General features: G+C 42.1%; 1 protein-coding gene across 1 annotated transcript in view; it reads left to right on the top strand.

Annotated features, from left to right (window-relative positions):
* Positions 1-4461: 4461 nt before the first annotated feature.
* The window catches only part of KLHL2 (kelch like family member 2), a gene marked incomplete at its 5' end in the record, with an annotated part of 80080 nt that continues 63077 nt past the window's right edge, over positions 4462-21464 (top strand). The window contains 2 exons of the mRNA XM_081091831.1: positions 4462-4716; positions 17117-17242. Coding sequence (XP_080947957.1) covers positions 4691-4716; positions 17117-17242 — 152 coding nt within the window. The remainder of the gene's footprint in view (positions 4717-17116; positions 17243-21464) is intronic.

Below are 21464 nucleotides of genomic sequence, written 5' to 3' on the forward strand. Positions count from 1 at the left end.
AAACATTTCACCATTTTGTTTAGAGCCCAAGTTATTAACAGCTGTGATGGACAAACTGAAGCTGTGTGTAAAAGTTTGTGTGTATGTGCATGGCAACAACCTAATAATGCTCCCATTACTTGTCAAGACTTTTTACTTGCTTTTTCTTTCCCCCTCCCCCAGCATTGCTGACTGTGTAGAAAGATGTTTAGTCCTAGATAATTCTGTAATGAAGTATTACATCACCAGACTACATAAATAGATATCCTATAACTATATATAAGTAAAAATAGATTAAGTAAATTTCCTTTCCTTAAAAAAGCACAGAGAAACTGCTTACCTGATATATGTTAGTGTGAAGTCTATTTTTGGATGCTTCCTGAACCAATACTTCCAACAGATTTCCAATTAAACTTTGCAGCAAACAACTTGCTTTGATTTCTCTAGGAACCTCCGGTACAGGATAATGGGCAGGTGTGCTGCCCTGGAAGTGAGGAAGGTATCTTAAAGATAATAAATACAAGGAAGCAAACATTTAAAAAAATAATAGTAAAAGGAAGCAAGAATTTGTAAACTGAATTCATATAAATGCAGGACTCCTTCAATTAAGGATTTTCTATTTATTGAGAGCAGAAGATTCACATCACCCATATAACACCACAAAGCTTGCATTAAATACCTTGGTGTATTGACAAATATACTTGCTAAATAGCACAGTCTTGCCCTAACCAGTTTGGCTCAGTGGATAGAGTGTTGGCCTGTGGACTGAAGGGTCCCATGTTTGGTTCTGGTCAAGGGCATGTACCTTGGTTGCGGGCACATCCCCAGTAGGGGGTGTGCAGAAGGCAGCTGATCTGATATGTTTCTCTCTCATCGATGTTTCTAACTCTCTACCCCTCTCCCGTCCTCTCTGTAAAAAAATCAATAAAAATATTTTTTAATAAATAAATAAATAAATAAATAAATAGCACAGTCTCACAAGACTATTTTGAAATACTCCATGCTATTTTATGAACACTAAACTGCTTCCAAATAAAAAGAATAAAAGCAAAAACCTCAATTTAAAGTTAGAAAAACAACTCAACTAATCCATTTCAGATTAACTCTTTAGGGTAGAAGACTTTTTGAAGGCCTCTATCTTCTTTTTATAAAAATACATTTTTATTGACTTCAGAGAGGAAGGGAGAGGGAGAGAGAGAGAGAGAGAGAGGAGAGATCAATGATGAGAGAGAATCGAGAATCATTGATCGGCTACCTTCTGCACAACCGACCAGTAGAATCAAGCCTGCAACCTGGGCATGTGCGCTGATCGGGAATCAAACCGTGACTACCCGGTTCATAGGTAGACACGCTCAACCACTGCACCATGCCAGCCAGGCTCCGTCTTCTTTAATACCCTATTTTTGAATGAGTGATACTTTTTATTTTATTTATTTATTATTATTATTATTTTTTTGAGTGATACTTTTTATACTTGCTATCTTTATACTGGAAGGAATTACAAAAAAAAAATGGGATCTTTTATATTCTTTGATGAGATTTAAGTATTTTTTTTACAGAAGCAATTCTCAGTTCCGGGATTCTTGCCATGTGATATGTTCATGCCTGCCATGTCATATCATGCATTTCTGTTGCAACATCTGATCTCAACTTAATCTAAGTCATTTTTGCCATCAGCTACTGTCATGGACTTGTCCCTCTGTGTGGTTCCATCTTCTTCTTGTTGTTGTTCAATTTATTGGGGTGACATTGGTTAGTAAAATTGTATAGGCTTCAGGGGTACAATTTTATAATACATCATCTGTATATTGAATTGTGTGCTCACCACCCCAAGTCAAGTCTCCTTCCATCACCATTTATTCTCCCATTTTTCACAAGTGATATCCTGGCTACTTACATTAGCTTTAGGTTATGGTTACTAATTTGCTTAAGGAATTATTCTATTTCACTTTATAGAAATAGATGGACTTTTCTAAGATCTCATTCCTCAATGGGGAGGGAAGAGCTCATCTACAGAATAATTAGTAGGTAGGTGGAGTTAATAACCTGAGCAGGGAGAGGTCAAACACCTGTACCTGTCCAATCAGTTCTTATGCCAAAGGAAATAAATGTAAGAAGTTTTTGGTGGCCTTGGGTATCTATTCCTAATCATCTGTGTGCTTTACTTGAGAAAATGGTGAAACGGACACACAAAAGAAGATGTATGAAAAGTCCCCCGGCCCCAGATGATTTCTCTTCATCCTGACAAGCATTTTTGTTGTGGATGGTGAGACAGGATTAAGTGCTGAGGCTGCATCTGGCCAAGCGCCAGTTTTGTGGACTGACTTGGCCCACACAAAGATGAAAATGGAAACTTTGGCCTCATAAATTGCTAGGAATCTGAGGCAGGCCTGCTTATGTCTCAAAGCCAGAGGTTTCATCACTGTCTTTTCAGAAAACAACAAAAGCTCAGTGTAGATTAATTAACATTTTCAAATTGCTCAGATGAGATGCCTGATTAAATCTAAGCCTGGGCTACCAAGACACTTCTCCTGATCCTCTGGCTGCTCCTTCTCTGTCCGCTTTGCTGAATCCTCATGTTTTTGTCTTAATGTTGGAGTGCCCTGGGGCTCAGTCCTTGGTTCTCTTCTTTTCTCCAGATACATTATCTGGTTGATGTCAACCAGTCCCCTGACTTTAAATACCGTCTATATGTTGACAACCTACACATTTCAGTCCACCCCAGATACATATCTGTCTATACCTATCTTCACATGGATGTGTAATAGGCATCTCAAATTTTCCATGTCTAAATCAGTGTACAAATACTCCCTTCCCATCCCCCCTCCCCCCCATCTGTTTCTTCTCTGTCTTCCCAATCTCAGTAAATGTCAACTCCACTCTCCCAAGAGCCCAGACCAAACCCTTGGGATCATCTTTGACTCTGCTCTTTCTTTTATACTCATAGCTAATCCATCAGCAATTCTTGTGTGCTTTATCTTTTAAATAGAATCAGAATCTGACCACTCCTCTCCATCACTCTGACTTCCAGGTCATGCTTATTTTTCATCCCACCAAGCTAATCTCCTTGCTTGCTCTCTTGCTTCCCTACATATGTTGCTCATATAGCAAGCAGTCATTTAAAAAATACATAAAACTTATGCACCTTTTGAAACACACACACAAATGATGATCACCTCCACGCACCCATCACTCAGCATCCAAAATGGACATTTTGCCTATCTTCTTTTTTCTATTCCTTCCCTCACTTTTTTTGGAGAATAGTTCAAAACAAATTGCAGCAAAGCCATCCTTTAATTAATCATCAGATCAAGCTGCTCACAGCGTTCTAGTTGCTTCTTTTCTCCGGTGTCCTATAAAGCCTATGCAATCTATCCCTGCTCCTTCCACACCATCTCCGCCCACCTTCTTGGGACCTCATTGTGCTTCAGTTACTCCAGACTCTCCAACCTTAGCTGCCGTCAGCATCACCTGGAAGGCTGGTTGCAGCACAGACTGCGGGGCCCCACCCCCCGAGTTTCCCATTCAGCAGATCTGAAGTGGGCTTGGGATCTCGCATTTCTAACAACTTCCCAGATCTTACTGCTGTCCAGCGGGCACACGTGAAGAACCACCTGCTACATTGTTCTCCTTTTTTTTTTTTTTCTCAACAGGCCAGGCAAGATCTTGCATAGGAGTCTCTCTGCATTGCTCTTCCCTATGCCCCCGTCTCTCTGCATTACTCGATTCATTTTCTGTCATCTCTGTTTAAATGTTATCCTTTGAGAGGCCTCCCCTGAGCACTCCTAAAATAGCACCTCATCTCTGCACATCTCTTCACTCTTCATAATAGGCATCGTTTTGTCTCTCTTATCGGTCTAGATGGCCAGCTCTCCACACCCGCAGACCTGGCTCTGCTCTCCATGGTACCCCTGGTATGGAGACCTTGCTGAGCAGGTGCTCACTTCACGCGAGTGGATCACGTACGGAGGAAGGAGGCCCAGCTTCCTTAGGCAAATTCACTTCTTCTTGCCTCAGTGCCACCATCTGCAGAGGGATTTTGGTTGGTTATGCTTAGCCTTCCCACCTCCCTGGGCACAGGCTCACATCAAAAGAGAATAATGTGAACCAGCGTGTGAAGCAGAGCAGTCAGCGGACAGCGAGCGCTTAGGCTGTGCTTTCGGGCGCCCTTTTCCTGCACAGACAACACCCCACCTCCAGTTTCCTAGCTTCCCAGCCGGGTGACCCACAGATCCCACCGCAGGCGCCCCGCCCCGCCCCGCCCCGCCCCGCCGGCAGCGCCCGCCACGCCCGCGTGGCCCCAGCAGCAGCAGGAGGAGGAGGAGGAGGAGGAGGAAGGGGAGGCGCCGAGGGAGGGGTCCTCGGCCGCCGCGGGAGGCCGCACCGCCGTCCCGTCACGGCGTCGGCGCCGGCGGGGCCGAACCCGGAAGTGGCCGAGCCCGCGCACCCGCCCGCCCGTCCCCCCGTCGCCGCCGCCGCCCCGCACTCGGGCGAGCGCGGGAGCCGCGCAGTCAGACGGAGCGCGCCCGGCCGAGCGGGCCATGGCCGCGGGGGCCGCCGCCGCAGGTGGTGGCGCCCGGTGAGGCGAGCGGCTCCCCCTCCGGGGCGGATGGAACGCGGCTCGGCGGGCGGGCAGTGCCGGCGTCCGCGGCTGGAATGGTGCTGGCGGCGGCGGTCGGTGCCTGCGTTCTGAAGCCCGAGAGGAGCCACAATGGAGACGCCGCCGCTGCCTCCCGCGTGAGTGAGCGGCGGGGCGCGCTGTGCCGCTGCGGATAAGGCGCCGCTGCGGCACGTGTCGCCGATCGCGGGCGCTGCTCGGGGACGGCCGCCCGGTGCTCGCCGGCGTTGGACGCCGGGAGCCGCGGGGGAGCCGACGCCGGGGGCGGCGGGCGGTGGGAGCTGCGGGGCGTGACGAGGCGCGGTGCCCGCAGTCCCCAGGCGGGCGCGGACGGAAACTCAGCCCGGCCCGGCGGTGACTTACCGCGCTGCCCGGGATTTCCTGGGAGGGTCTTCCCGGTCCCCGGCGAAAAGGGGGTTCGGGCTGGGGCTGTGCCTGGGGGCGCTGCCCCCCGCGTGTGCCTCCCTGAGATCCACGGGCTGCAGGTGCCCGACCCCTTTCTAGGGGCTGGGGAGGTGATGCTCGGGAGTCCGCGGGCAGAAGGCTGCTGGCAAGTGCCAGGCGCCCGGCGTCTCCATGAATGGGTCTCAGGTTGCTGGCTTCTCCGAATTTCTAGTAGAATGAGCCGAGGAGCCTTGGCATCACTGAAGGAGCCGTTCGGCGGCCCGGGGCGTGTGACCTCTTTTCCCGGGCGCTGCAGAAGATCGTATCCCGAAATCAGAGCATCTTCCGTTGCCTTGGCGCCCTGGGCACATCAGTAGTGGAGCGCCCTGCCGGGCACAGGTGTCTTTTTTTTTCTTGGTACCCAGATACATTCAAGATCGCCTCCAACAGAATTACTTCTTACACATGGTAACAGCTGGACAGTTATAGGGGAGATGTTACATGATTGAGTACACGATTTTATTTTATTTTATTTTTTAACATTTTGGTAAAAGTGAACTAGAAATCCCCGAGTTTTGAAATTTTCAGATTTGATTCGCTTTCCTTTTGTTGAACCTTTATGAAGGAACAAGAGCCCTTTGAATCTGACTTCTCAAAACCGCAGACACACCTCATTCTGAAGAACGGCTTACCTTTTCATGAGAGTTTGTTCATGGAGCCTTACGGGTTTCTTTGTTTTTACCTCGATTTGGCCAGCTTCATTCCATGGCAGTTGTGCCTCATCTGCCTCTTGTGATTATTATTTGGTAGCATTCCAGCCAAAATATGGATATGAGGCTTGTGCTGAATAATTTTTTTTTTTTTTTGATGCTGAATCCTTTTAGGAGAGCTAATAGGATTCTGGAATTACAATTTTTTAAAAGTGCCTTATGGCATTGTTAGCTTGAGTGGAACAGGTCATGGGGATCTGAGGCGCAGATGATAAAGCCTCTTGAATTGACCCTCGTGGGCTGGTAGAAATGAGGGCTCAGTTGCTTCATGATCACTGTGGCTTTGAGGGCTCTGTGGTCTGGTTTTGTTCCTTAGCAGGTTCAGGAAAGTTCCTGGCTCCTAGGAAGCGTGATGGTGGATTGTGAACAGCAGCAGTGTGAGCACAGCACCAGCACAAGTTATGTCCAGGCTTAGAGGCACTTAAGGCAGGAAATGCTACCTGTATGTAAACAACACACGGTATGTGCGATAAACCGTGTAGATGTTTTCTGTGGCAAAGCTGCCCCCTTTACGTCAGTTCTCTACAATCCCTTTTTGCTTTTCAAGCAGAGAGGCCTCAAGGAAAGAGAAAGCCCTACCAGTGTGGCTCAGTGGTTGAGTATTGACCCACGAACCAGGTGGTCACGATTTGATTTTGGTATGGGCACATACCCAGTGGGGGGCATGCAGGAGTCAGCCTATGGATGAATCTCATCATGGATGTTTCTATCCCTCTCTCCCTCTCCCATCCTTAATTTGAAATTAATAAAAATATTTAAAAACTTTTTTTTTTTTTAAGGGAAAGAACAAGACGATTTTAGAATGCAGGTGAAAAGAATGGGTGTGGAAAAGCAGGTTCTGGAGGGAGGGAGTAGAGACATAAACAATGATTTAAATAGAAATAATAAAAAATGACTGGGGGTGAGAGGGGGATACTTTGTAAAGTGTATGACGGTCTAACCCAGTGGTTAGGTGTAGCAGTGATTTTCCAGCATCAGAAAATTTTAATACTACATAAATGCTACTATTCCAGAACCCACTTCTCAAGTTCCCAAATGCAGATAGAAATGTTCTTTATATATTACACTTCCTTCAATACGCAAGGATTCTTTTGTCTTCTTTCAACGTTACCTAAGTATTTCAAAGATTTTTGTCTTTGAGGAGGTTCACCAAAATCTGAGAGATGCCCAATTTACTTAGGACTAGTTAAAAAAAAAACTAGTTAAACTTTTATAGCCAGAGGGCTATACAAGACAAACAAATGGATATTGGGATAACCAATGGCAAAGTTCCAAATTCACAGAAATTGAATCTTAGAATTAGAAACAGCATTAAAGGTCATTTGGTCCAGTGGATCGCAAATGTCAGACTTCAGTGAACTTTCAACAGGTCTGTGACAAAATGAGGCCAATGTAGTAAGTTTTCATAAAACTAAATTTATTCCACCTAAGAACTATCCTTTATTCTGAGATTATATCCGTCTTTGAGTTGGGAAGGGGTACTAAAGTGGAAGACCCAGACCTGGTATACATTAGGGCGGTGGTTCTCAACCCTCCTAATGCCGCGACCCTTTAATACAGCTCCTCATGTTGTGGTGACCCCCAATTTCATTGTTACAAATTGAACATAATTAAAGCATAGTGATTAATCACAAAAGCAATTTGTAATTATAGATGTGTTTTCCGATGGTCTTAGGTGACCTCTGTGAAAGGGTCGTTCGACCCCCAAAGCGGTCACAACCCACAGGTTGAGAACCGCTGGTCTAACCACTGTGCTGTACATTTGAAACTAATACAAAACAATACTAAATGTAAACTGTAATTAAAAAAAAAAGAAATAGATATTTGCGTGCAAATGTTGATAAATGGAATCTAGGAAGGATCAGCTAGTAATAGTTTTGGTGTCTTGCACTATTCTTTGGTATTGAGACTCCATTAATAGTGCTGGAACAATGATAGGCCGAGAGGTCATGGAAAACCTGGAATGCCCACAGTGATGAAAGCATTGTTAAAATTTCTTTAAATCACGGGTGGCCAGAGTTGGTGAGACTTTTGCATTGTTTCTGTTCATTTAATAATAAATACAAATAGGTTGTATTTTCACTTGGACTGTCGAGGATTAACTCTCATTGCAGAGTCCCTGAGAGTGCTGTTTACCTCTCTGTAAATCAGAAGTAGTCTCCCTCCGCCCCCTTGGCCTGTTTGCTTCCACTCCCACTAACTTGTTTTTTCCTTCTACTCTGTACCACGGGTGCTGGGTTTGAGAAATGCAGGCAGTGTCTTCGGGAAGCAGTTTCTTCGGGCCTCACTGGGCTAGAGCTAGACCAGGACAGAGGCCGGTGAACGTTATTGGGAGGGCTCAGCTTTTCATAAGGTTAGATTTGTAGCCTGGGCTTTAAGGCAAAGAAAGATGTTTGACGTGGGCTTAAAGTGCTTTGGATGATGGGAACCAGGGACTCAGATCCTCTCTGTACGAGTGTTTGTTTATTATTTCATTCATTCTGCAAATATTAGAATGCCCGTCTCTCTGTCTGGCACTGTGTGTGGCACTTTTGCTCATACTTCTCTCTTAACAGTCAGTTTTACATCGCTTTCAAATCCCACCTTGTTCTCTTTTTGCCTGTTGGCATATTGTCTCGGAGGAATGGAGGCGACTCTGCCCAGGCTCCCTTGTTCCTTCACTATGGGCTTGTTGAAATTAGGTTTTGATTTCTTCTCCTTTTTCCACTCATCATCTTTTTCGATTTTCATATTGATTGTTATTGGGCTTTAATATCTCTGCTTATTGTGTTTTTGCATCCTTGAGTACACGTAGTATTTAGATGCTGTTGCCTTTTGAATTCTGGGTGGTAGTATGACCATGGGACATGTGCCTCAGAATCGGAAAGGTGTGCAACTAAAAATTAGGTGTAAATTCGTAAAGGAGTTTCAGGCCATAAACTGAGATGTGCAAAAGGAAATGTAAACTGATAAGCCCCGATCTCAGGAATGTTTTCTATATTTTAACTTTCAGAGTTCACAGTTCATCCTTTGACTTCTCCTCACTGAACAGTTTTCTTGGTCTTTGTTTTCCTACTGGCTCTTCTTTCACAAGTTGACTTTCTCTCTACAGACCTGTTTTTTTTTTTGCTTTTCCTTCTCAAATCTAAGCAAACATGCTTCAGGTGCAACCATATCTTTTTTCAGTCGATTCCGCATCACTGGACACACTTGAACTTTGGAGGTGTTCAAGCATAGGTTGGCAAACATCTTGTTGACTGTGTTCTAAGGGATTTAAGCAGGAGAAGATTGTCAAATTGAAGTCCAACATAGAATTGCTGAGTTTTTTTGTTTTTGTTTTGCCAAGTAAAGAAATTATTGATAAACTACTGATCAGCTATCATCTTTTTGTAAAAGAAAGGACACTTTAGTACCCCTTCCCAATTCAAAGACGGATATAATCTCAGAATAAAGGATAGTTCTTAGGTGGAATAAATTTAGTTTTATGAAAACTTACTACATTGGCCTCATTTTGTCACAGACCTGTTGAAAGTTCACTGAAGTCTGACATTTGCGATCCACTGGACCAAATGACCTTTAATGCTGTTTCTAATTCTAAGATTCAATTTCTGTGAATTTGGAACTTTGCCATTGGTTATCCCAATATCCATTTGTTTGTCTTGTATAGCCCTCTGGCTATAAAAGTTTAACTAGTTTTTTTTTTAACTAGTCCTAAGTAAATTGGGCATCTCTCAGATTTTGGTGAACCTCCTCAAAGACAAAAATCTTTGAAATACTTAGGTAATGTTGAAAGAAGACAAAAGAATCCTTGCGTATTGAAGGAAGTGTAATATATAAAGAACATTTCTATCTGCATTTGGGAACTTGAGAAGTGGGTTCTGGAATAGTAGCATTTATGTAGTATTAAAATTTTCTGATGCTGGAAAATCACTGCTACACCTCCCACCAAACCCCCCCAAAAACCTCTTGTTTCTGATTAATATTTTCTAGTGCACTTAGTAGGCATTTAATAAATATTAATAAGTATGCTTTTGTGAAGGTGACTCTAAATTTACTCATCTGTGATTGTTATGGAACTGCACCAGGAGTGTTTATGAAAACAACTCAACTTCTTTCTTAAGATCAGGGTGATATGAAGAATTGAAAATTGCCTTTCAGAATGCTTTTCGATAGAATTCTTCCAAATTCTAAATGTATCTACTATTCAAAATGAGAGAGTTCAGGTTTTGTTCAGATTTATTGGGCACCTACTATGACCTGGCTTTGGGAATCACTCAGAAAACAAAACAAAATCCTTTTCCTCGTGGTTGAAACTGATAGGGAACAAATATATAATACAGTTACTGTAGGGTGAGTTAATCTACTTTGTCTTATGGACTTTTTCATTTCAGACTTTTGGCATTTGCTAATGTATTTTTTGGACCAGTTCTTTTCACTGATTCTACATTGCAAAACAAGCCCTTGCTTTCCATGACATTACCTTTTCTTGGTTTCTCTTCTAGTTTTTAAGTTGCTAAATGTGATTTACTTTATTTTATTACTTTATTTCATTTAATCTTATCAACGACCTACCTTGTAGTGTGGGTCCTATAATTTTTTAAATTGTTCTTCACAAATTTATTTATTTAAAACTAGAGGTCCGGTGTACAAAATTCGTGTACAGGTAGGGTCCCTAGGCCAGGCAGGCGATCAGGGCTGATCTGTGGGGTGACTGGCGGGGCCGTCGGGGGGCCCGCCACGCTGGCACCGGCCTTGGCTGGCCTGTGGGCTGGGGACAGCTCCTGCATTGAGTGTCTGCCCCCTGGTGGTCAGTGCACATAATAGTGACTGGTCGTTCCACCGGTTGTTCTGCTGTTTGGTCAATTTGCATATCAGGCTTTTATTATATAGGATATACTTTTATTGCTTTTTAGAGAGAGGAAGGAGGATAGAGAGATAGAAACATCGATGAGAGAAAGGAATATATCAATAGGCTGCCATCTGCACATCCCACACTGGGGATCGAGCCTGCAACCCAGGCATGTGCCCTGACCAAGAATCGAACCAGCAACCTCTTGGTTCCTGGGTCGATGCTCAACTGCTGAGCCACACCAGCTGGGCAGGTCTCTTTTAATTATCTTATTTTAGAGGTTAAAGTACTTTCCCAAGCTTATCATAGAGGAGAAACTGGGACTCTAATCTCTCTCTGTGGATCACTTTTTTGTCTTCCGTGGCTTCTCTTCTGTTACTGTTCATTGGCAGTAGCTGTTCCTCACAGATGTAGGCCTTGGCCAACTCTTCTTTTCAATCAACTATTAATTGCTAAGTTGTGGCTCCATCTGTTTCTTAAGACTGGGCTCAAGAGCTGTGCTTCAGACTTGAATCTACTCTTAGCTCATATTTCAGATTTAACATTTCTAAAGCTGAGTTCATAATTTTTGTTCTCAAGCTGATTTCCCTTTATAACATCTCTACTTATTCAGTGGAATAATCAGTCTACCCAGATCCTTGGAATGGTCTTTGATTTCTCTCATCACCCTCCGCATCTTATCAGCTTCCAGGAACTGTAGAGCCTTGGTTTCAAGTGTCCATTCTGACTGCTACTATTTTAATGAACAGATTTCGTCACTTGATACCTGATTTTTCTCCTATTGAGCTCTGTCTTCTCTCCTCACCTTTTAGTCCACCTACTATTTGACCACCCCCCCAATATCTTGGAGTGATGTCAAAACCAGCTATCTCAGCCAGGTAGTCACAGCCCTCCATCATTTTGGCCATATCTTATGTGTTCAAAATCTGCCTTATCACAAGCCAGGAGATGCCAGACTTTTTCCTGCCCCCAGTTAAAATAACTGAGTTGGAGCCCCATTTCCTTCACAAAGTCTTTCTTATTTCCTTCAACTCATTCCAGCTCTTTGCATTCCAATGGTATTTATAATTAGTAGCCTGTAATCTTGCACCTTATACTAACTGGTGCCCTTCCTCGATGGTGTCAGATGTGCCTCCCAGTTAGATGGTAACTGGAGAGTGCTGCAGTGTTCAGCCCCCTTTATATCCCCTCCCCTGCTGAGTAGGGAGCATGCAGTAGGCATCTAGTCAGGGCTTGTCTCCGTGATTCACTAACAGTGGTGGTTATCTGGAGTATTACTAATAATTTTAATTGACTATTGCAATTAAGGATGAGGAAGACCAATAAAATCCATAAAAACGTATCTCCACATTCTGTTTAGCTCCCCACTTTAACATTTTTCTTCTGAACTCTGTTTACATTCGGTAGTGTTTAGTGCTTGGATAGCTCTCTGAGGCAAGTAGGGGAGATGTTACTACCTTTGACTTTCAGGTTATGGTTTATATTAGACATATTTGTGGAACAACAAAACCTTTTTTTTTTTTTTTTTTTTTTTATAAACAAACAGCCTGAAGCCCAGAGAGGCTGAGTAATTAATCCAAGGTCAGTTGGTTAGTATTTGGCTCAGGCAGGAGTACAATCCAGGCCATCCAGCTGATTCTGGCCCTCTTCTCGTGCCTTTGCACTCAAGTGCTGGAAAATGTAGCCCATTCAACTGAATTGCCAAGTCATGTTGCTGCCCTCGCTTACCAGTCAAGTGATGGCAATACTAGGAAAGGTGGCAAAACAATATCAGAAATATGAGTGATAAAAGACATGACAATGTTTGAAATGACTCATCAACCTCCTTCTCTTGTAGAACCTCATAAATATCCCACTCTGACAGTGCTTTGTTAATTGTGTATAACATATTCTTTAAAATAAGAATGATCTTGCATAAGGTATGTTTTTACCCTGGTCCCTTTCCTGGTAATAGGCACTGTCAGGGACAAAAAGTGCCTGATTGTGCTCTGTTTGTCATGTAGGTGGGAGGGAAAGAAGGAGAGAGAGCCGAGTTCAACTGAAGCAGAGCTTTATACAGCTCTATTGTTCTGTCTGAGAGCAATTATGCTCCAGCTTCCATCAACCTCTTCACCTCAGACATCCCAACCACCTCCTCCTGCCAAAGCTTCCCCACAACTTACCAGAAAGCCACACAGCCAAGTCCTGGGGGTATGAAGAGGGGTGGCATGTAATCTCTTCCTCTGCCCACCAAGAGGTTCAGTACTCTGCCTTAAGGGCTATCCATTTTATTTATTTTAAAAAATATTTTTATTCATTTCAGAGAGGAAGGGAGGGGGAGAGAGAGATAGAAACATCAGTGATGACAAAAAATCATTGATCGGCTGCCTCCTGCACACCCCCTGATGGGGATCTAGCTCCAATCCTGGGCATGTGCCCTTGACCAGAATTGAACCTGGGACCCTTCAGTCTGCAGGCCAATGCTCTATCCATTGAGCCAAACTGCCTAGGCCAAGGGCTAATCCATTTTAGTAACATTGGGCATTTCCAGTTTTTCTAGATGTTTCCTTTCCAGCTCTGAGAAGGAAACTTTTAGCGATATATGTATTATACTGAACTCTTCAGTGGCATTATTTTGATGTTGTCTGTAAGGTGTTCTGTGTCTGGATAGGAGGTTTTGCTAATCTCACAAGATGCTTCATATTCAATCCTAAAACTAGATACTGAAGGTATAGTTCAAGTTCTTACATGTCTAGGGCAGACATTAACATTTTTTAAAACATATATATATATATATATTTCAGAGAGGAAAGGAGAGGGTATGTTTTGTAACAATAGACCATTGGATAATTTTAAGATTGATTATGGAATGTAGAGTTAGGGAAAGACTTAAAAGTGAAAACCTTGGAAAAGTATCTCCTCCAGACATTTTTAAAGAAGACAGTTCTCAGAATGAAGAGCAACGGAAGCAGGGACAAGATGTAATTCTACATTTACAATGGTATAACTTAAAATGTCACCTACCACTTATCTGCTTCCTAGTATGTGCTCATTTCCCACATCTATAGTTTTAGACATGAAGTGTAATTTTCTGTTACTCATTTCTATTTCTGAATGAGAGACCATCTAACACAAAACATAGGAAATGGGAAACTATGGAAAGGGCTTTAGTGTTGCAGAAGTAGACTTGTGCAGCAGGATGCTGTCTTTTTAAGTGGCTGTCAGTACAAAGAACACTAAAAATATTTTAATGTTATTTCTTGCTTATTTCTTTAAGCATTTGAATAAAGCCTTTTCTTTGCAGAGCTTCTGGAATACATAAAGAAAGCGGGAGCTGAAAATAGCTTTAAGAAAGCATCAATATAAACATTATTGGTTGTGTGGTAGCTGCCTTAAAGTTAATTCTCTAATACTAGAAGTCTTAATTTCTAATTTCTTAAGTAAATAGAAGCATTCTTGACTCTTAATGATATTCTTTCTAGGGCAGAGTTGCTTTTGCTTCTATTCTGAGCATTTTCTGAAAAACTTTCTATGATAGTTTGCTGATCCTCAATGCTATATTTTCTCTGTGTTGTAAACTCCAAATTATTAAACTAGAAGCCAATGTAAATATTACTAAATTGTTGTATGTCTGGACATTCAGGGTTACATGGTCAGTTTGTATAGGTTACATATATCTACACATTTCTCCTTTTTCCTACTGTTTTCTTTACGAAATAAAGAAGGGAGGTCGCATTCTGAGAGTATTTCTTATACCATAAAGTATATCCTCAGCCACCTCACCAGATCTAGATGTTCTGCCATCTTTTGGCTTCTAGACTTTTTCTTAGGCCAGGTGTAACTCATCCCTCTACACACACACACACACACACACACACTCACACACTCACACACTCACACACATGAGAGGCCACAGGGAGTAGAGTGCACTCCAGCTGTGGGTTCATCCACTGGATGTAGTGCCCTGCACAAAGTCATTTGTAAGGCCCCTTTAAAAACTCTCACATGGTGAGGAAGCGGGACTGATGCTCACTTCTAGTAGGTAAGCTCTGGAATAATCAGCTGTCTCAGTGTGGATTCTGGAGGCATGTGGAAATGAGCAAGGATAACATGTGGTTCATGTTGGAGGTTACCTGGATGTTTGAATGCTTGAGTTTCATGGCTTCCTGTACCGTCTAGGTCAGTGATTTTCAACTGGTGTGCTGTAAGAATTTTGAAAACATGCAATACCTGACTAGGTAGGGGAACTGACCTCTTTTTCTGCTAGATTATCAAATAAAAAAAATGACACCACCAAACACAACAAAACCATCCCATGTGAATGATCAAAATTATACCTATTTTTTGTTCAGATTGGCAAAAAACATATGTTTTGGTGTGCTACAGAATTTTAGTAATCTATATAAAAGCTTAAGCCACTAGTCAACCAGTTGCTATGATGCACACTCACCACCAGGGGGCAGACACTTAAAACAGGAGCTGCCCCCTGGTGGTCTGTGTGCTCCCACAGCCAACCTCCCGTGGCCCCTCCCCCCATGCTGGCCAGCCTCCCGCAGCCCCTCCCCCTGGCTGGCCTGCCAACATCACATGGCCCCTCCCCCTAGCCGGCTGGGCCCCCTCCCCGCCCCCCATAGGCCTTACCCATGCATGAATTTGTGCACCAGGCCTCTAGTTAGTTTATGTGTGCCATGAGATGAATAAGGTTGAAAATCGCTGATCTAGGCAATCAATGATGTTCACATTGCTGTCTGCAGCTAGATTTTTCTCTCTAATTCTAGGCTCCAGTATCCATCTGAAATCTTTTTGACATCTTCACTTCAAGGTTTGATATCTTATAACCAACCTATTTAAAGCTGAGTTCTTCATCCTCTTACCTGTAAACCGGTTCTCCTTACAGCCTTCCCCATCCAGTAAACAGAAACTCAATCCTTCCAGTTGCTCAGGCCAAAAACCTTGGAGTCATTCTGACTTTACTGACATGCCATATGTGAGCAAATCTTGCATCTTACGAACAAATCTTATTGACACTACCTTTAAAATATGTCAGAACTGAGCCACTTCTCATCACTGCTCCTGTCTCCACAGCTACTACCCTGCTCTGAGTGACTTTCATCTCCCACTGCATCACTCTCCTAAATAGCTTCCTCCCCTTTCATCTTCTACCCATATAGACTATTCCCAACCAGCAGCCAAAATGATCCTTTGAAAATATAAGTTGGATTGTGTCACTCTTCTGCAATGCTTCCCCATTTCACTCCAGGGTAAAAGCCAAAGTTCTTACAATGTCCTACGAGGCCCTACATGATCTGCACTCCCCTGTTCCTGCCTGCCCCAGTCCTGGTCTCACTATGTACTCCTGACTCTCTTTACCTTGCCCCTTTTCTTATTTCCATAGCGCTTATCATTGTCTAACGTGCCTCATGCTTTCATGATTTGTTATGTGTATCTCCCCCCTCTCCCAACCCCATACAGTAGACTCCAAGCTCTGTGAGGACAGGGATCTTCATTTTGTTTACTGATGTATTCCAAGAGCCTAGAACAGCGCTTGGTACCTAGTGGGCCATCAAAAAATATTTGCTGAATGAATTAATGAAAGATAACATTTTAAAAAATGAACCAGCCTTTCAGAAATGTGTCAGGAAAGAGTTATGAAGAGAAATACAACAATAACTAATGATTTTTGCCTGCTGTTCTTATGTGAGATATATATATATATATATATATATATATATATACACACACACACACACAAACACACATACATACATACACACACATACACACACACGTACACACACAGTATATATATATATATATACATGTATATCATATATATAGAGAGAGATTTTGTAAGGCTTAATATGGTATCCTGATTTTTTTACTTAATGAATTTACTGAGATATTATTTACATGTCATAAAATTCACCCACATAATTGTATATGCTTCAGTGATTTTTAGTAAATTTCTAAAGTTGTACAGCCATTTTATCAAAGTTCCCTTGTGTCCATTAGCACTTAATTTCACCTCCTCCCTGGGTACCCTGATTTTATTTGCTATTTTTTGGCTTCCAAGTCTCTGAAGAATAATTTATACTGTAATACCAATATGGCCTTGTGTTCTTAAAAATTATAAATTTAAATAAGAAATTAAATATTCATTGCTAAATGCAGGAGATGATGTGGAACCTTAATGAAAAGAATGAGCTTGAGAGTCAGACATGCCTCTTACTCAGCTCTATCATTTACCAAGTTATCCAACAGAGGAGATCGTTTCTTAGCGTTTTATTTGGAGGTGTCTGCTGAACCACGTTTACTGAATTTTTGGTGCTCATCTTTGACAGAGCTTTGATACCAGGGAGGTAATTACCCACTTTTTTGTTAAATTCATAGTGACCTTCAGGAAGTTCTTAATCCTACACTGGCATATACTATACCGTGAGACTTCTAAAGAAGTGTGGGAGGGGGCATTCACTGTATCTCTTGCAGCCTGATAAGCCTAAACTAATTATCTTTAATAAGGTCTTTTTCTGTTTTTTTGTTGTTTTCTTTTATGTACAGATGCACAAAGCAGGGTCATCAGAAGCCTGTCGATTCAAAAGATGATAATACTGAAAAACACTGCCCAGTGACAGTGAATCCTTGGCACGTGAAGAAAGCTTTTAAAGTCATGAACGAATTAAGAAGGTATCATTACATTAACATACATATAAACATGGGTGTCTTCCCTTTAAGTTTCAGCTGTTTATAGTAAATGCACTCCTCTTGCCTCATTGTTGCTTTTTAAAAGCCTTTTCTGCAAGTGTTTTAAAGGAAGAAAGAGAGCAAATAATTGATGAGAAGTGTGAATGGTAGCCATATTGACCTTGTGGCTATTATTAATTGAGATGTTCTGTAAGCAGGAAATACATAATGGATTTCCAAGATTTAGTACAAAAAAAAAGAATGGCAAATAATTATTAATAAGTTTTAAAATGTTGATTTCATTTTAAAATAATATATTGGATATTTTGGGTTAAATAGAATTTATTGAAATTTGTTTCACTGTTTTGTTTTTTTTTAAATGTAATTACTAGAAAATTGTGATTTGTGTTATTTTTATTGGACTGCGGTAATCTAGGGTTTCTAACTTGTTATCACAAAGAATATGGAAATAAAAGTTTTAGACAAGAGAAGAGTGTAACTCTCTCTTTGGTGGTGGTGGTAGTAATTTTAGGTAGTAATTACCCATTGCTTAGGTAATTCTCAAATGTGTTAAGTAATGAAAAGAGTGACTTTAAAAGTGGACTGAAATATGAGTAGCATTTCTTTTTTTAATTAAAAGACTAATGTATGTACGAACAGTATTGGTTTTGTTTTCTTAGCATTTTGTGAGAGACATTTTGCCCCCATATATTTCTACATATATTTGAAAGTTTGGGCTAAAAAGGGAGTGACTTAAACTTTCCCTTAATGTCTCTGTGCTATGTCTTGTTTGTTTATTTGTTCTTTAATTAAAGAGTTAATAACTGTTTATCTACTGGTGCTGGGAATGCAATGGTGAGCCAAAATAGACATGGTTGCTGTCCTCATGGGGCTTATGGTTGACTGTAGGAAGCAGGCATTAATCAGTAAAAGAATCACACAAATAATTCCAGTGGCAGTAAGTGCTATAAGAAGGGCTATGGAGGCAGGTAACAGGGCTATGAAGGAAGGCTTCCCTGAGAAGATGGGAATAATTGTGCTGAGATCTGAAAAGAAATAGAGTTAAGGAAATGAAGTCCAGATGGAGTGAAAGAGATTAGAGAACTGTGTTCTACCTGGGGAATGGCAGTGCTCAAGTCTATGATGGGAGGGAGCTGGCTTCACTGGAGGACCTCAGGAGCAGCTGGGGCACAGATGGCCAGGAGGTCATGGCAAGAGAGGAAGCTGTGTGGGTAGATGAGGGCCAGCGTTCTTAGGACCTTATGCATTTTGTTCTTTATCATGAGTTCCTGGGAGAAAGCCATTAAAGAATTTTAAGCAGGGATGTGATATGGTCAGATTTGTATTTTGCAAAGAGCACACTGGCTTCTGGGTGGAGAGTGGATTGAAGAGAGAGGGACAAGAGAAAGTTAAACTGAATACTGGATGTTTGATTTGCTTCCTAGTCTTACCTCACAACATTTTCAATAAGTAGGTTTTCATTTAGTCTTTGGGAAAAAATATAGCTGGGATTATCCGGCAGGTTTGGCCATGCTCTTTCAGTATTTTAATCCCATTGTAACAGTAATGATTAGAACGTAAAATGCAGGGGTTCCTAAGGGGAATTGAAAGAAAAGTAAAAATAATAGATTGTTGTGAGACTGAGAGCTTTAATGGCGTTTCTTTTCCTTTGAAAGGTCTAGGAAAACTGGCTTTAAAAAAAATATATATTTTTATTAATTTTAGAGAGAGGAAGGGAGAGAGTTAGTGAGATGGATACATCCATAAGAGAGAAACATTGAGAGAGAGACATCGATCGGCTGCCTCCTGCTCAGCCCCTACTGGGGATAGAGCCGAAAACCTGGCATGTGCCTTGACTGGGAATCAAACTGTGACCTCCTGGTTCATAGATTGATGCTTAACCACTGAGCCATGCCAGCCAGGCAAGACTGACTTTTAATAGTCCTATTCACATTTCTTCCCTACTTCCTTGGGGTGTGGGAGCCGTGGCCTTCCACTGGTGTTGGGAGTACATCTCTGAGCCTTAACTATAAAGTGAGGGGCGTGGACGGGATGCAGTGTACGGTTCACTGAGACTCTGACATTCCCCGGAGCCCATGCTTATCTGCTTACCTGCAGGCCAAGTGTCCTTGCCCGCTGCTGGGATTATTTAACTGTAGCTTTCATTCACCTATTTGTTTCATTTTGGGCGTGAACTATATGGCTGTGAAGTAGTACCTTCATGTTCTTCGTGTTGCACCGTTTCAGGAGCTAGTGTGTCACCAGGCGGGTAGTTGATAACTGATTTTCAGAACAAAGAATGACCTTTGAATAGCTGGAGAATGTTGGCTGCCAGGTCTATAGCCAGGATTGTATAAAGAAGTCATTAACTGCTAGTGTTTTAAAAAATGAACTCTCTTTGGGATTCATTAGCCTGCCCCCCCCCCCCCCTACACACACACACCTTTTTTAAAAAAAATTTTTTAATGCCATTCTCTTCTCTCTTACCCTTTATAAGCATTGGAATGATTCTTGAAAAACAAAAAACAAAAAATCTCTGAAGTGGCCTACTCCTTGTACAGAAGTGTAAGAAAATCACTTCTTATTTCCTGTCCTTGCATCAACTTCCTGCTGCCAGGAAAGGGTGGCCGAGAGCGGTTTCCTGACTTCTGGGAAAGAGCTTCCTTGTTCTCACCACTCTGCTCTTGGGCTGCCCCTCTAGTTGGTAGAATAACAGTTGTCTGCAGAGTCCTGTGAAGTTTTGCCTGATGGAAGTGAAATTTGAGGAGTAAAAGTCACTTTTCTTCCAATTATAGTTGGTGTAAAGTGTGGTTGTGGGAGAACAGGAGTTTTGTAAGGTTTAAGTTAAAGAATTAATATAGACTAGTTTTTGGAGGTTTTGTAGACAGGAGGCCCAGATACAGCTTTCTTTCCCAGCCCCATATGAGCATGAGTAACTTAAAATTATTTGGTTTAGAAATCCTGCAATCACTACTAAACAGTGCATTCAACAAGTATTTGTAAGCCCGGTTCTCCTTCGAAATCAGCTAGCATGCCCAAAAGGCTGCGTGGGAGCCACCAACAATATCAGACTTGCCTTTCAGTGCCTAGATTGCTTCAGGAGATGTCAGAGAAAAGGATGAGGTAGTGGATTTCTCCTGGGAGGATGCTTTTCAGCAAAATGAGCTCTTGCATCTTTTTTTTTTTTTTTTTTTTTTTAATGTCTTGCCCTCTTTTTTTTTTGTCCTAACACCTGATGCTGTTCCAAGATGCCCTGGGGCACATTCCTAAGGCTGTGGTCAGTGTTTGCCCAGTGGACTCTGACTAAGAGCTCATTTCACCAGCCTGACACCTCGATTGTTACTTGAATTCCCTGCCCTGTGGCAGGAAGTGCCTCCAGATTTTCTTTGACACCCAAGGAAGCAAGGTGGACAGATGCTATGTCAGCTGCTCACCACCCCCACTTCCAGTGGAAAGTAAATTCTTGTTTCTTGTGACTACTAATTATTTTTGATATCTCAGAGCCTGATGGCACATTTTACTTTAAGAAGATATGTAAATATAACAGTGATAAGGTTTTCTAGTCTTAAGAATTCATTCATTTTTATATCAGAAAATCAAAGAATGTCTTGGTACGTTCAGGCATGTTTTATTAATTTTCAAAGCAGTTTTTTTCCCCCTGAGAAGGACCCATTCTCATGATGTCATTTCATTTAGGAGATGGAGTGCCTTTTATTTTTCTGTGCCATCTGAGTTTTACATAAGGTTTGTGTTTCTCCTGTTCTTCAGATTTGAGCTTAGACGCAACTTCTTTCCAAAGCGCCCCCATAGAGTTGGCCTCTCTTGTGTGTTCCCAAACACCCCACATTTGCGCCATCTTAGTAGTCATAGGTTTACTGTGTAATTACCTGTTAGCTTGTCTGTTTTCCCTGCTCGACTGTAAATTCCTTGCTGTCATGGACATTATCTTTCTTATTGTGGTAAACTGACATAGTGCTTGGCGCCCAGTTAGCCACACTGGATATTTGCTAAATGAATGGGTAAATGCAAATTATGCTAAATAGCAACTGTATCTCATTATTCTGAAAGTCTTTCCCTTCTACAGTCCATTCACTCATTAGACTTCAAGTAATAGGAACATAAACTCAGAAACTCACCATGTAGACTGGGTGTGGGCTGCTGAAACAAGGTTCCCTTATTTTTATTGTCAGACTTTTTGTTTGTAGCCCCTTTCTCCTCACCCCAG

Source organism: Myotis nattereri, assembly GCF_964212035.1.
Source record: "Myotis nattereri genome assembly, chromosome: 5".
Classification (NCBI taxonomy): domain Eukaryota; kingdom Metazoa; phylum Chordata; class Mammalia; order Chiroptera; family Vespertilionidae; genus Myotis; species Myotis nattereri.